This window comes from Rattus norvegicus, chromosome 5 (genome assembly GCF_021556685.1).
Source record: "Rattus norvegicus strain SHRSP/BbbUtx chromosome 5, alternate assembly SHRSP_T2T, whole genome shotgun sequence".
Classification (NCBI taxonomy): domain Eukaryota; kingdom Metazoa; phylum Chordata; class Mammalia; order Rodentia; family Muridae; genus Rattus; species Rattus norvegicus.
The window spans coordinates 170,744,615-170,760,976 of record NC_141538.1 but is presented as its reverse complement, the minus strand read 5'-3'; the positions used below and the strand labels follow the sequence as shown (position 1 = coordinate 170,760,976).

The window sequence follows — 16,362 nt, the reverse complement described above, 5'->3', positions numbered from 1 at the left end:
TACCTTCTTGACCTTTCTCTCCTGCCCCATTCTAAGCCCTTTTCCTTTCTCCTTCTTCCTTCCTCTTTTCTTTTTTCTGTAGCCGTTTTTGAATTAACCTTCAAACTAAAGAGGTTCTTTCCCTTGAATCTCAGATTTCCCTTCCCTTCCCTTGCCTCTGACTTTCCTTACCACAAAACGTCCCTGCCTCCTCTCGTGCAGAGTGGGTTCTCTTATAGCTTCCACCAGTCCAAACACACAGACCCAAGAATTTTAACTCTCTATAATTCCAACTCCCCGAAGAAAACAGAAGAGGTAAGCAACAGTGAGGCTTCACACGTGTTCTATTCATGGACAGCAAGTAGTGCCCAAGCGGCACAGAGTGTTTTTACTGGATGCTCTTGCCAGGACTGGGGTCTGATCTTGGCTACACACCAAGCTCACCACCATCAGTAACTTCTGTCCCACGGAATCTGACCTTCTCTTCTGACCTCTGTGGGCACCAGGAATACACGTGGTACACATAGATAGGGAAAACAATCATACACATAAACCAATAAAAAAGTAAATCTGAAAACTTTCTCAGAGATGTGGGCAGATATTCTTAAAGCAGACACATTGCGATTCCTAATTGTTGTAGACAACGTTGCTTCTTATACTTTTATTATTATTTTAGAGATTCATTTAATTTTATAGTTTCTAGCAATCGTGCTTGAATTATGAAAACCCAGGGAGAAATTTCATGAAATCTTCCCATTTTAAAAATGTTCATTTTAAAAGTTTAGGGTTTTTTTTTTATTACTATTCATGGGTATGTATGTGTCTGCTTGTGGGGTTGTGCATGTGAGTGCACGTACTTCCAAGCCAGAGAGGGTATCCTGACCCTCTGGAACTGGGGGTACAGGTGGCTGGGCACTGCCTGACGTGGAGACCAGGGAACATGGGTCCTATGGAAGAGCAATAAGCTCTCTTAACCAACGAGTCACCTCTCCATCCCCAGAGCTCCCTGTTTTTAAACAAAGCTAGCTGTTACCCGACTATACCTCCTGCTAAATATTTTTTTCAGCGTGTTCATATCAGGAAGGGTCAGAAAGGCAAAGCCCAAGAGAGGCACATTTAGTTTTGCTCATTTATTTCTGAGATGACCTGCAGACACTGTTGTGTGTCTGTCCATGCCTGAGTTCCTGCAAGGTTGGATGCCCCAGGCTTAGAGCAGACATGACCTGGGAATGCAGGAAGAGCAGCAGTCGTATGTCTGCCTTGTGTTTGGTATGAATGGCTGGGAAGACACGTGTATTAAACTTAAGCTAGCGCCCAGGCAGGTTTGGTGGTCACGATTCTTCTCCCTTGGCTTCTGGACTGAGTGATGCCTCAATTTGGAATTTTAAGAAGCTTTTCCACGTTTCATCTCACAGGAGACAGTTCTGCCAGACTTAGTCTCAGTGAGGCCATCTTCTGATAACAGGGTTGTGAAAAAATAAAAACAAAAAACGAACAACAACCCTTTCAGGCATTTTATTATCATGTTTTAGACAGCCGAATAGTTAAGTGTTCCTGGAAGTACTAAGGGTCTCTCTCTCTCTCTCTCTCTCTCCCTCTCTCTCTCTCCCTCTCTCTCTCTCCCTCTCTCTCTCTCTCCTCCCTTCCCTCCCTCCCTCTCTCTGTCTCTGTCTCTGTCTCATCTCTGTCTCTGTCTCTGTCTCTCTATCTCTCTCCTTCCTTCCTTCCTTCCCTCTCTCTCTGTCCCTGTCTCATCTCTGTCTCTGTCTCTGTCTCTCTCTCTCTCTCTCCCTCTCTCTCTCTCCCTCTCTCTCTCTCCTCCCTTCCCTCCCTCCCTCTCTCTGTCTCTGTCTCATCTCTGTCTCTGTCTCTGTCTCTCTATCTCTCTCCTTCCTTCCTTCCCTCTCTCTCTGTCCCTGTCTCATCTCTGTCTCTCTGTCTCTCTGTCTCTCTGTCTCTCTGTCTCTCTCTCTCTCTCTCCTCCCTTCCCTCCCTCCCTCTCTCTGTCTCTGTCTCTGTCTCATCTCTGTCTCTGTCTCTGTCTCTCTATCTCTCTCCTTCCTTCCTTCCCTCTCTCTCTGTCCCTGTCTCATCTCTGTCTCTCTGTCTCTCTGTCTCTCTGTCTCTCTCTCTCTCTCTCTCCTCCCTTCCCTCCCTCCCTCTCTCTGTCTCTGTCTCTGTCTCATCTCTGTCTCTGTCTCTCTATCTCTCTCCTTCCTTCCCTCCCTCTCTCTCTGTCCCTGTCTCATCTCTGTCTCTCTGTCTCTGTCTCTGTCTCTGTCTCTCTCTCTCTCTCTCTCCTCCCTTCCCTCCCTCCCTCTCTCTGTCTCTGTCTCTGTCTCATCTCTGTCTCTGTCTCTGTCTCTCTATCTCTCTCCTTCCTTCCTTCCCTCCCTCTCTCTCTGTCCCTGTCTCATCTCTGTCTCTCTGTCTCTGTCTCTGCCTCTGTCTCTCTCTCTCTCTCTCTCTCTACTCCCTTCCCTCCCTCCCTCTCTCTGTCTCTGTCTCTGTCTCATCTCTGTCTCTGTCTCTCTATCTCTCTCCTTCCTTCCTTCCCTCCCTCTCTCTCTGTCCCTGTCTCATCTCTGTCTCTCTGTCTCTCTGTCTCTCTGTCTCTCTGTCTCTCTCTCTGTCTCTCTCTCTCTCTGTCTCTCTCTCTCCCCTTCCCTCCCTCCCTCTCTTACTTGTATTGGAAACTCAACAGTAAGACTTTTATGACAACCATTAATATAAAAAGGTCATGTTCAAACAGGGATGTGCAGCCTGCAGCTCCTGTGACCACCAAGTTCACTTTTAGACAAGTGGGTGAAGACCTTGTGCACTCTCCCGTGGCTTCAGCTTGCTATTCTATGATGGATGTAGGGAAGTTCCCACTGGAAGGTATCCTACCAGCACTGACCAGGCGTGGAGGATGAGGGAGGACAGAGAGGCCCCTCACAGACCTGGGTCTCTCATTTATATGGGATCTTTACAGAGCTGGGGCCGTAAACCACCAAACTCTGTCTGACTCCGGCCAGGGCTGTGCCCCCAGCTGAGAGAGGGAGCAGAATGTCTGCCAATCACAGAGCAGAGTGCTCAGGACTCAGAACAAACTAAAGGGAGGATCTCATCTAGTTTGACTCATAACAAAACTGCTCTGTGCAGACACCAGCCTAACCAGGACCCAGAGTCGCTAACCTAGGAAGCCAGTGGATAGCAGCCTTCCAGGCTGGGGTCCATGTGCTGCCTAAGATGTTGTTCTTCCTGTAAATGACATAAAGGCAGAGGGGGAGACACTAGAATTGAGCTTGCTCATACCAATAGAGCCCAGGACTCGGTAGTAAGAAGGTGTCTGCTGTGCCTGGAGGCTCGGGGCTCCATCTCCTGCTCCCTAGAAGACTAGCAAGGTCTCTGACTGAGATCTACTCCCCACTGGATTCCTTCTGCTGAGCAGAGTCTGAAAAGGTAAAGACCATTTCTGTTCTTATTCCCACCAGACCCAGGTAGGAATGTCCCTCAGTCGGACCTCGTACCTCTCTGGCTGGCTTCCTGTTAGGCTTCCAAATCCCACAGCTGTAATGATCATCCAAGAGAAAGCAGATTCCAGCCATTGAGGTCTCTCCCCAGTCACAAAAGTATAAGGGAAAAAAGATTACACCAGAGAGGGTATAGGAGAAAAGTCGTGCCAGGTAAAGGTGGTTCTTCTTGAGTCTCAGAGAGAAAAGGTAGCTCAGGGGGCACAGAGGCTTGTGAGAGGAAGTGGTCGAGGAATATGCAGATATAATATTGAGTGTGTGCACATGTGTGTGCATGTGTGTGTGCATGTGTGAAGAATATGCAGATATAATATTGAGTGTGTGCACATGTGTGTGTGCATGTGTGAGGAATATGCAGATATAATATTGTGTGTGCACATGTGTGTGTGCATGTGTGAGGAATATGCAGATATAATATTGTGTGTGCACATGTGTGTGTGCATGTGTGAGGAATATGCAGATATAATATTGTGTGTGCACATGTGTGTGCATGTGTATGCATTTATGTGTGCATATGCATGTGGGCAAGGGATATGCAGATATAACATTGTGTGCATGTGTGCATGTGTGTGTGCATATTTGTGTGTGCATGTGCATGTGGGCAAGGGATATGCAGATATAACATTGTGTGCATGTATGCATGTGTGTGTGCATATTTGTGTGTGCATGTGGGTGAGAAATATGCAGATATAACTGTGTGTGCATGTATGTGTACATGTGTCCACGTGTGCATATGTGTGTGTGTGTGTGTGTGTGTGTGTGTGTGTGTGTGAAGAGGCATGCATGTGTGTGCATTGTTCCTCAGGTGGCATTCACCTTTTTTTTTTTTTTTTTTTTGAGATAGAGCCTCTCACTGAATTTCTCCATTGGGCTTCCATTTCCCCATGTCCACCTTCAAAGCACTGTGATGACAAGACCGTACTATCATGCCTGTTTTTGTTTTTAACGGTGCCAATGTTCCCCTCAAATTTTAGTGCATTTATTATATTTTACACACGCCACAGCATGCCCATGATGGTCAACGTGCAGTTTTACCGAGTTGGGTCTCTCCTTCTGCCGAGTGGGATCTGGGTTTCAAACTCGACATTCCAGGCTTGGCTACCAATGCCTGCTGAGTCGATCCTAATGACCCCTCACACCCCACTTAAAACACGAGTCCTGGGAATCCTACTCAGGTCCTCGTGCCTACAGCGAGTGTGTCGCTGACCCAGCCCCAGACATGACTTTGGTTTGATGATTGTCCGGAACGGATGTTGGGACGCCTTTCCTGATGTATGTGCCCTGCAGAGCTGTGCCATCTGCTCCTATACAGGGCCAGCTTCTCTGTGTTCTGCAGTCTCAGGGTCACCTGGGCTCACTCAGGGTGTCCAACAGGAATGCTGTGGAATCACGTGTCTCAGTGTCCTGCACACATGTGTTGTGCATAGACCTTAGAACTGTGGCTGAAGAAAGGGATGTGGTGCCAGATTCAGTTTGCCCAAAGAACCAGTACAGGATGGGGCTGGCTGGCACTGGCTCAGGGCAGACTGAAGGGTACAAAGGGCTGGTGACCAGTGCAGGATGGGGCTGGCTGGCACTGGCCCAGGGAAGACTGAAGGGTACAAAGGGGTGGTGGCACCTGGTCTTTTAGACCCTTTTGTGGGTTCTCAGCAAAATCCCCTCTTCTGCAAAGGAAGTACTTGTGTTTTCTCGGTGTGCTGGGCACAGGATGAGTAACAACCATGTTATTTGCATGATGCTTCTCTTCACGGTAGCTGTGCACAAAGGCCAGTGCTTTGTTTGTTTGGCAGAGGTAGGCTCTGTTTCCTCGGTTTACACATGGCGAGGCAGAGGGCTGGGAGGTCACTACAGTCTCGAGAGGCGTGGAGGGCTCAGCACGAAGCGTGATGAAGTTGCCCTAATAAAAGACAGAGAGATTCAGGCCTGAGCGGTGGTCCTAACGGCTGGGGAGACTGAGGCAGGAGAATTGAAATCTTTTTTTTTTTTTTTTGGTTCTTTTTTTTTTGGAGCTGGGGACCGAACCCAGGGCCTTGCGCTTCCTAGGTAAGCGCTCTACCACTGAGCTAAATCCCCAGCCCCAAGAATTGAAATCTTAAAGTAACGTTCAGCTATAAAGTGAGTTCAAGGCGGTCCTGGTTGACTTAGTGAGACCACGTTTCAAAGGGGAAAGTGAAAAGAGACTGGGGGGTAGCGGGGGTGGGGGGGGGATGTTGTACTTTAGTGTTGCAGAGCCCTGGGTTTGACCCCAGTACTGCACTGAGAGCAATGAGAAAGAAAAAAAAACCAAAAAAACAAAACAAAACAAAACAGATTCTTAACAGGAGAGTTCACAACGGATCCAGCACTAGTTTTTAGTGTTTTTTTGTTTTTTGTTTTCTTTCTTTCGGAGCTGGGGACCGAACCCAGGGCCTTGCACTTCCTAGGCAAGCGCTCTACCACTGAGCTAAATCCCCAACCCCTAGTTTTTAGTTTTTAAGAAAGATTTTACACTTTGTGTTTGATGTATGACCATATGCTTGCATGTATTTATGTATTTACTGTGTGTACGTGTGTGTATGTGTGCGTGTTTATGTGTATGTGTGCATGTGTGTGTATGTGCAGGTGTGTACGTGTGTGTACGTGTGTGTATGTATGTATGTGTGTGTCTGTGTGCATCTGTGTGTGTGCATGTGTGTGTGCATGTGTATATGTGTGTGTTTTGTGTTTGTGTGTATCTGTGTGTGTCTGTGTGTGTACATGTGTGTATGTGTGTGTGTTGTGTTTGTGTCTGTCTTCGTGTGTCTGTGTGTGTGTTGTCTCTGTGTATGTGTCTGTGTGTGTACATGTGTGTGTGTTGTGTTTGTGTGTGTCTGTGTATGTCTGTGTGTGTCTGTGTGTGCATCTGTGTGTGTGTCTGTGTGCGTGTGTGTGAGCATGTGTGTATGTGTGTGTGCATGTGTATATGTGTGTGTTTTGTGTTTGTGTGTATCTGTGTGTGTCTGTGTGTGTGCATGTGTGTGTACATGTGTGTGTGTTGTGTTTGTGTGTGTCTGTGTAAGTCTGTGTGTGTGTGTGCCCATGGGAGCGTGTAAGCCTATGTGTATGTGTGCTAGAGGGAGCCTGCCCAACTGAACCATGGTTAGAACACAAAGGTTAGAACAGGGAGAAGTCAATCCTGCACTGGGGGGGTCTACATCCCTCGGGGATCCTGTCCCCGAGAACAGGACACAGAAGTTCTCATGCTATTCCGGGTCAGGCTGAGAATTCACTCTTAAAGGTTTCATTGTATATAATATTGTGTTTTCCTACTGGCAGCTGTTGTACAGCGAGTGTGCATGCTTCTTTCCCCTCTGCTCCCTTTATTCCTTTAGACAACTCACTTCTGTTTTCTTGTCCTGCATGCGTACGTGATTTCACGCACATATGTAAAAAATCTAGGGACACAACATGAGAGCAAATGCCAGGTGCTTGCCTTGCTGAGACCGGCTTAATTCAGGAAACGAGATCGCATCCCATTGTCTCCACATTCATGAGAAGGACGTAACCTTCTTCTCCTTTGTGGCTGGATAAGTGTGTGACCATGGATAGTTGTCGTGGTTTCCTTGCCTGTTCCTCTGCTCTTGTGACTAGTGCCACACTGAGTGGTTAGCTCTCCCGTGTATTGACTCGGAGTCTTTGGGGTAGCTGTCCGGGGAGTGGTACCGTCATACGGTAGATCTTTTTCTAAAACCCTCCGACAGTGGCTTGCCTTGCCTCTGGCAGTCTGTGCTGTCTCCCTTCCGTTCATAGCCGCAGCAGCATGGGTTACTACTGTTTCCTGGTTGGTGTCTGAGACGGACTCTCAGCGTGGTTTTGATTTGAATTTCTCAAATCGCACCTTTTAAATACATCGATGAGCTCTTCGTACTACTTCCTCTTTTGAGGGCGGCCTCCTCACTTCCCATTTTTAAATACCAGGCTGCTTCTGTGTGCGTTTGGTTTTTACAATTGTTCGCTTCAGTTTTATGCCCGTGTAGGCATGTGCCCCTAAGTTTCCATCTGTGTGACACATGGTTCCAGGAAGGTGTTAAATTCCCTGGAGCTGCACATATAGGCGAATCCCAATCCCCGCAGATACAGACAGTTGTAAGTCACCCGATCCCGGTTCTGGGAATGGAACCAGTCTTGGGCAACAGCACTAAGTCCTTTTGACTGCTGAACCATCTCCGTAGCCCCGTGTTGCTTTTCAAGTTCTTTGTGTATATGACATTATTGTATGGGAAGGGGTGTTTTTGCCCGCATGTATGTCTTCTATGCACCATCTTTGAGGCCAGAAAAAAGAGTGTTAGGTCCCGGAACAACAATTACAAATAGCTGTGAGCCACCGTGTGGGTGCTACAGCTTGAATCTAGCTCCCCTGGAAGAGCAGCCAATATTTTTTGTTTTTTCCCTTTAAAAAAATTTTTTTTAAGATGTATTTATTTTATGTACTTGAGTACACCATGGCTGTCTTCAGACACACCAGAAGAGGGCATCAGATCCCATTACAGATGCTTGTGAGCCACCATGTGGCTGCTGGGATTTGAACTCAGGACCTCTGGAAGAGCAGTCAGTGCTCTTAACCACTGAGCCACCTCTCCAGCCCACAGCCAATGTTAACAACAGCTGAACTGATGCTTCCCAGCCCCTCTTTGTATGCTCTAGCTGTCAATCCTCTGCCATACTGACAACCAGGAATGACTTCCTCCCACCCTAGGCTGTTTTTCCCTCAAATAGCTGTTTTCCTTTCTGTACAAAGTCTTTTGAATTTCACGAAGTCTCATTTATCAACGGTCTTCTGCCGGAGGAAGAGGTGAGGGGCAGAAAGCACACACAGTCTGCCTACGGCTCTCTGGAGCACCACGGCACCACGTGCTGAGCCCAGTCCCAAGAGTCATGAGTCACTCACCTGCCTCCACACCAGGCTCTCCTGCAACCCTCCTGAGATCTTTCCTGAGCCACCGTGGACCACACCCGAGACCCCGTGTGGGAACCTTGCAGGGATACCAGGGACCTAGGAAAGTTAGCACAGCCTCCCCACAAGCCAGCTCCAGTACAGATAGATGCCTTGGGCATCTTCTTGACAACCAAGGTCAAGGCCTGGAGTAGACAGGACCTGAGTGGGAGACCAACGAGGGCAGGTTCAGCCCGCTCAGAGTTGCCGTATCTAAGAATGGGCTGTTCCAGTGTCCCTGCCCAGTGGCAGCTGCCAGATCCCTCCCATGGGGGCAGACGGCAGGGACTGTAATTGCTCACCTGATGCTCAGAGTCTGCCAGCCCTGGAGGGGTGTCTGGCTAGGCACACGGTTCCTCCTTGTAGGGGCAATAGGCATGGTGTACAGCTTTCAGTGAGTCCTTCCTAGAACGTAAGGAAGCGCCGTTCTCCCATTCTGAACTATATCCCGGACCTTAGGAATGACTTCCTAGCCGTCCCCTCCTCTGGATTTAGCTAAACCTGTGGGCATGGGTTTTGAGACCTCCATGCTCACCCACTCACTGATGTGAGACTTCCAGGTAGAGACTACCCTGCTCAAGGACAGCCCTGGTAGCTCTCAGCACAGCCGGTCCAGGGAAAGCCTTGGCCCTTATGGGGATTGAGGAGAGCATCCCAGGTGCCAGCGTTGGGAAGAGGACACGTAGGATCTTCATGGTGTCTCGGCCAGCAGCAGAGGGGGGCCTCACAGTAGAGATCTTTTGCAAAGATCACACAGCTGCCCTTGCTAGATGCCCCAAAGAGGAGGTGAGTTCCCCAGTGGCGGTGGGTACTTCCTGGCATCTGTGTCGCCTAGACCATGAGCAACAAACAGCTCTTTCACCAAACCTCCATTCTCTGGGGTCCCTGGGACTCCATACCTCAACGTACAGACTAGATTCGGCTCCTGCTCTGATGGAGAAGGAGGCTCTGCTGGTGATTGCCAGTGTGAGTTAGAGACAGCGGGTCCCTGATCGGCAAGATTGGGATTAGACACTGTGGCCCCCCTCCTTCCTGCCACCACCATCCTTGCTCTCCCCGTGGTCAACCGCCATCAACAGGCCTAATTACAACGGCCTCCTGGTACCTTTGCTTTCAGAATAAGACATGCTCCAGCTTGCTTCCAGGGCCCTTAATTTTTGATCGGGGACACCTCCTGGACTAATTATTTGGCAGTAATGAGGGAGGAGAGACGAAGTTGCAAAAGCATCCCCGAGCTTGTACAAAGAAGCTGCAAATTAAAACGCGAGGCGTCGGTAAACAGGGCGCTAATTGGATTAATGCGAAAGTGGTAGATTGGGATAAGAAGAGAGAGAAAGGCCACAGGCAGATTGAAGTCAGAGTAATTCCAGGAGCGGCAGCCCGAGCTCCCTCTGATAAGATGTGAGCCTCAGAGTTCGAGAGCTACAGGCAGGGCCTGCCCTTGATTGTAAAATGTACCTCTGTGTTTGCAAAAACACGTCTGAGTCATTCGCGCACGAAAACCACCTGGGATGCACGGCCGTTTCTGTACGTCCTGTCGCTATCTGACCCTTGAGTCATTCTTAGAGAGACCAGAACCGTTGCGTGCCAACCGCCTTTCTTCCCTCAGTTGTAATAAAGCCCTTGCCTTTTTGTCTTGTTCTTAAATTTCCTTTTAAATTGTAAGTAGGTATGTACGCATGGGTATGTGCGTGTGAGCAGGGATGCCATAAAGGCCAGAAGCCTTGGACCTGTAGTCGCAGGCGGTTGTGAGCTGCGTGGTATGGGGTGCTGGAAACTGAGACCCCCAAGTACAGTACGTGGTCCTATGTGCATGCTCCTGACCACTGAGCCATCTCTCCAGCCCCTCATTCCGATTTCCTCTTGGCGCTATTTAGTGCTTTCGGATTCCTTGAATCTTCAGCCACACTTAGGCGTGGGCTATCTAATGTAATCTCTCTCTCTCTCTCTCTCTCTCTCTCTCTCTCTCTCTCTCTCTCTTTCTCTTTCTCTTTTAAAGCCATTATGTCAGAAGGTGATAAAAAAAATATGGTGGGAGCATCCCGCTTCTGAACAGGCAGAGGTGGGCTGAACTTTTCAAGCCCTGAAGGGGAAACGTGTCCCCGTGTCCCAGTGAGCGCTGTCTACCTGTCTATGGTTGTTTCTCCTGGTATCTCAGGTTTCTGTAGGGCATCTGAATGGCCTCGCAGACCAGATGTGTCTCGCCCTCTGCCACAGTGATGCTTTACAGACTGGATTAACTCTGGGCTACTGGCCTCACTCCCAAGCTTGGCTGACACCTAGGCTGGGGGAGAGCCTATAGTTTCCATAAAAAATTTAGACAGGCAGCGTAGTATTTGAGTCATGTATGTTTTTAAAACGGCCAAGTGTTTATCCTTAGGATGAACCTTATCATAGAATCACTGCTCTGCAACGTCTCGGTTCTTGTGATTCTTATGTGAGTCAAAACTCACACCGAGTCCCAGGCTGCAAAAGAGAATTATGTTTGCACCTGTTTCTGAGTCCTACTGGTTCAACATAGGCACAGGCGGCACTCGAACCGTATGTTATTATTCTGGAGAGGGGCTGATAGCCACAGCCCCAGCCAGATTTACTGAACGGGGTGAGCCTTCAGTTTAGGAGCTTCCTGAATTTCTAAATTTGGAACAGGAATGTGGAGCTGGGGGGAAATAGTATTTCACTTAAGACTTTGTTTACCCATCCTGACCCTTTATCCATCCCCTTCATCTACCCACCAACACATTCATCTCCCATCCATCCCCCATCCATTCATTTATCTATCCTATCCTTCCATCTACGAATTCATCCATATCTTCATCCCATATGTCCATAAAGCCCATCCCACCTACCCATCCATTTGTTTGTCCATCCATCCATCTTCCCATCTGTCTATCCATCCACCAATTCATCCATCCATCCATCCGTCTATCCATCTATCCATCCATTCCTACATCCATCCAGTCTGTCCACCCACCATCCACCCACCCACAAACCACTATAAAAACATTCATCTCTCACTCATTATTGAGTGCCTGCTGTATACTAGGCCATGATCCGGGGCTAGACCATTCAAACTTTATACACTCAGCCTTTGCCATTCTGTGATACCAGTTTGAAGCTGAGATTTTAATTCTGCAGAGTGCAGGCCTCTTGGAGGTCCCCAGGGCATACCAAAGCATAAGACATTCCGTGTTGAGCACAAAAGCCAGTGCGACAAAGACACCCTTTGCTCCTGCTGTTCAGGTGTGAATGGGGATGGGTCTGGCAGTGGGGCAGGAGGGGCTGTGTTGGATCTGTGCCTCGAGGGGCCATCAGCAAGTAAGCAGGGTGGCTTCCGGTGATGTCCTAAGCACCTGTTCTCTGAGGCCACTTTGGGAAGACAGAAAAGGACACAGCCGACTGTATAGAAAGTCATAGGCAAATTGTGCTTAGGATCCAGGTCAGGTGTCTGTGGGTCACTGCAAAGAGTGAAAGAAGACGATTCAGAGAGGCTCGGTGAATGTTCTGTCAGGGCAGGTACAGTGGGCATTGTTCCAGTCAGGAACTGTATGTTACGTAAATCAATCCCTCAGCTTCCTCACTGGAAAACAGGTAGTAACCCTACTCACGGTGAAAGTGTAATGGTTGCGCTATGAATAGGTGTGAACGCTGAAATTCACGCCAGCGTGAGCAGCATCAGCCAGGGTGTGAGGTGTCCCTCACGTTCCCTTTGTGACTCTTATGTGCTCTCAGAACTTACTGAGTTGACGGTGAGAGAGCCGACAGACCAGACCGAAGAGTCAGATGAGACCAAGGATGGGTGCTCTGTCAATATCGAGCAGGTTGGAAGGGCAGGGAGTTTTAACTCGGCCTCTATCTGCCGACCTCCCTGGCCTTGGCTGTCAGCCAGCACAGCCTCTGACCTCTGGGAGTGGTGTCCTCTGTTTTTCTGAGCAGGAGCTGGGGCTACGACAAAGGCAGTCTTTCTGTCTCAGAAATGAGTAAATATTGACCCTAGGGCTTTGGGGGCCCTGGCCGTTGCCACTTAAGAATGATGCGGACATCTCTATTGGAAGCTCATAAGGGCTGAGCTAGTTGGGCAAACCTACTCCCTAAGGCAACCACATTCTACCGCCGGGAGCTCTTCCTCCTGCTTCAGGGCTGGGACAACCCCCATCGTCCTGCATGATTAATCTGGCAACCCAGTTCTGCCACGAGCAGTAATTACAAAGGTATATCTAAGATGGGAGGACGGGGTGCTTGGAGTAGCTGAGAGGAATGGAGGCCAGTCTCTCCAGCAGCCTCTGTGGAATGGGGGAGGGGACCCATACTCTCACACATTCATTTGAACCCATTTAGCTCTGTCTCCCCCATGCCCACCCTGTCCTGTGTAAGAAGAGGCACACGCCTGATGCCGCAATGATGGCAGCTTTGCCCTCATGAGCACTTCCGTGTGTGTGTTCACTCCCAAGCTCTCTCCACTTTCCATGGAAATACACGGGGGACATCTTTAAAGTCCGCACCTGGACACCATCATCGAGCCCGGTGCACGGTGAAAGCAGACCTTCAACGTTGGCCCCCTTTGAGAGAGATGAGGAGAAACACTTGTTGAATTCCCCAATTTCTTGCCCAATCCCGTCCCTTTACGCTACTGTTGTCCATTGCACAGTTGGACATATCTTACTTTCCAAGCGGTTTTTTCCAGTTAATTCTCCCTGATCCATTCCCTCCCTCTTTACCCAAGCCTCTCCTCCCTCAACATCCCCCCTTCCTTACGTGTTTTCATACCTACGCTCTTCCATTTCCCTGCCTCTCTAAAGGTAAGATGTATGAGGTCTCTCTCCCTGAAATGGCTAAGTGTTGACAGAGCAGATCACCATTGTGTGAGCGTCAGCAGGAAATCCTATGATACTAAAAAAAAAAATGTCAGCCGTGGGCACTGGAGAGGCCGCAGGGCCATTAGGAGTGCATGATGTTCCCTAAAGGGAACCAGTTTGGTACCCACACTGGGCAGCTAAAAAAACCACCCGCAACTCCAGTCCCAAGGGACCTGACACTCCAGTCTCCAAGGGGAGCAGCCACCGACGTGCACATATACTCACAATTATTGCTTTTCAATCTTAAAAATGGCTGCCGTGGAACGGGAAGCTCAGAGGTTCAGGCCTGGAAGGAAGCTCAGGAATTACGGCCGGCTGGCTCAGTGTCCCTAGGTAATCTCCCGCTGGATGTTTGTAAACCCCAAATTTGATGATGTTAGGCTTTGCCCTGCCAGCCAGGCTACTCCAGATGTCTCTACCGGATGTTGTGAGCTTCTGATTTGATGATCTCATGAATCGAGCGATAGAAATGTCTGTTGGAAATGGTTTGCCTTCCAGAGACAGGGTCTCACTATACAACCCTAGCTGTCCTGGAACTCACTCTGTAGACCAGGCTGGACTCAAACTCACAGAGATCTACCTGCCTCTGCCTCCTGAGTGTCAGGGTAAGTGGCTGCACCACCACACTTCCAGCAAGGGCAATGTTTTTGATGCATTTAGCTGTGGGCTGTTCTTGTTACAGAGATGGGGGCCAGCCTATACCAAGGCAAAGGGTTTTGGGGAGTCAAGGGAGCCTCCCCACTCACAGAGTCTGTTTCTGCAAAGCCTAAATGGTTTACCAATATAATGTGCATTCCAACAGGAATGTAGTCAGGTGCCCTCAAAGCCTGCACACCAGTGGTTGAGAATATGGGGTAGAAACTCTGAATTTAGCACTCCGGCTGCTCATCACCCTGGGTCCACAGCAACTGGAGTCTGGTGCAGTATGAACAGGACAAAGGCACGATTCTTAACATTTAAAAGACAGGTTCTTAGCCACCGCCAGCCAGCCTATGAAGGCCTGTGTTGAGATGATGATACACAGGACTTATTCCGAATTGCTCAGGGGAAGACAAAAAGCAGGGAGAGAGATGGGACCAAGGTGTGAAGGGGTCCATTATACCATCCTCTGATCCAGTTTATGTGCTTGAGACCATCGACAGGGGGAGCAAACATTGTAAGGGCTGCCCTCTGTGATTTCACCTCCCCAGCTCAAGTTCCCCAAATAGTAGGATCCTGCCCCCACTTTGGGGGTCACCAGGAGTAGGATCAAACACAGTACCTGTAATCCTGGTAGCCAATCCCCAGACCCAGGGCTCCCAGCTAGGCTCCACCCACAGGCTTGGAGCTGGCCACACAGGCCTCCCAGCTTCCGTAACTCCAATGTCATCACCTAGGCAACTGGACGCTTATGCCACTGCCCTGCCACTGCAAGCCACAGGACCTCCAGCACCTCTGCCCAAGTCTACGGACCCATCCAGGGCCCAGGTTCAGCCAAGGTAGGCAGGGGCTCTAAGCAGATCTGAAATCAGGGTTCTCTTGCTGACCTCCTTCCCGCACAGGGCAACGGCCTCAAGGTTCCAGCAGGATAGGGAAGCCCCTCCCCACCAACTCACCTGGTAGCCCAGAAGTAAGGCACTATGTAAGCAGGCCTGTGGCACAGGCAAGCTGGTGGCCAAGGGAGTCTGAAGAGGCACTGTCTGTGGTTCTGTGGCACAAGGCACCACGATATGGCACTTTGGAAAGTCGTCTGTACTGAGTCATCCGCAGGGTCTCTCTGGGCCCCTGTGCTATGGCAGCTCGGGATGGAGACAGAGGGGATTCCGACATCCCCCAGAAGTGGTTCTAGCTTCTCCTCAGCCTTCATTCCTTTGTACCACCTGAATCTCTCTTTATCCCATGCCCAAGAGATACCAAACAGCTCCCTGGACCCTCCAAGGCCACGGTTAGTCCTGCAGGGTGCTGCAACTGCCCAGAACTCACTGGCTTCTTCCTAACTCCCTCTCTGCTACTTAGACTCAGAGCCTCTTTCAGTCTCAGCCTGTGCCAGGCTTCCTAATCCTCACACGGCTGATCCTCAACATGTCTACATGCTGGCCTAAGTGTGGAGATGGGGCCTCAGCAGGCCCTGCTCCTGTCCACTTGGTCTGCTGTCCTGTGAGCAGGGCTGGATGTTCTAGGACTGGCAGACTCTACAGGGTCCTACCAGGATGAAATCTAGAGAGAATCCTGCATAAAAATGTGCATGAGGAAACACGTGACTGTGCATGTGTGTGCATACATGTGAACACCTCAGTTGTGTGGTGCGTTGTGGGCCAGTGTGCACATGCGGATTGAGAAGCAGAGTATTGGGAGTGTATGAGTCATGGCTTTTTGTGGTTTACCACCATGTTCTCTACAGAACCTAGTGGTGGCCCTGGAGCCCAAATGGCTGGAGTAGTGCCTGAAAGACAGATGTCTACCCCCAGTATTAAAGTCAGTGTCTCACTGTGTAGCCCCAGCTAGCTTAGAATTCACTGTGTACTCTGTACACATTGTGTGCATTCATCCAGATCTCTTCTATTTGATTGGTTACTTCCACTGCTGGCCCTGTTAGCATGCACCATATGCATGAGGCCCTCATAGCCTGAGACACTCATAACCTGAGACCCTCATAACCTGAGACTCCTCTAGCCTGAGACCTTGTTACCTGAGACCCTATGCTATGAGACTTCAATAGCCTGAGACCAACATAGCCTGAGACCCTTATAACCTGAGACCCTCATAGCCTGAGAAACCCATAGCCTGAGACACTCATAGCCCAAGACACCCATAGCCTGGACCCTCATAGCCTGAGACCCTATGCTATGAGACCTTCATAGCCTGAAACCCTCATAGCCTGAGGTCCTATGCTACAAGACCTCCATAGCCTGAGACCCTATGCTAGAAGACCCCTATAGCCTGACACCCTCATAGCTTGAGACCTTCATAGCCTGAGACCCTTATAACTTGAGACACCTCTAGCCTGAGACCCTCATAGCCTGAGACCCCCATAGCCTGAGACACTCATAGACTAGGACACTCATAACCTGAGACCCTCATA

At 49.5% G+C, this 16,362-nt stretch overlaps 1 protein-coding gene across 3 annotated transcripts in view; it reads left to right on the top strand.

The window, feature by feature from the left end:
* Tp73 (tumor protein p73) overlaps positions 1-16,362 on the top strand; it is an 82,240-nt gene that overhangs the window by 7,840 nt on the left and 58,038 nt on the right. The window contains exon 1 of one of the 3 annotated variants that reach the window (XM_087550163.1): positions 3,134-3,423. The exons of 1 other annotated variant lie outside the window; for it this stretch is intronic. Coding sequence is in view for 1 of the 2 variants with exons in the window: in NM_001108696.1 (NP_001102166.1) it covers positions 14,664-14,779 (116 nt within the window). In the remaining variant the exon portion in view is untranslated. Of the gene's footprint in view, positions 1-3,133; positions 3,424-14,660; positions 14,780-16,362 lie in introns of those variants that run through there. One more of the 3 variants, NM_001108696.1, reaches the window with a different exon arrangement.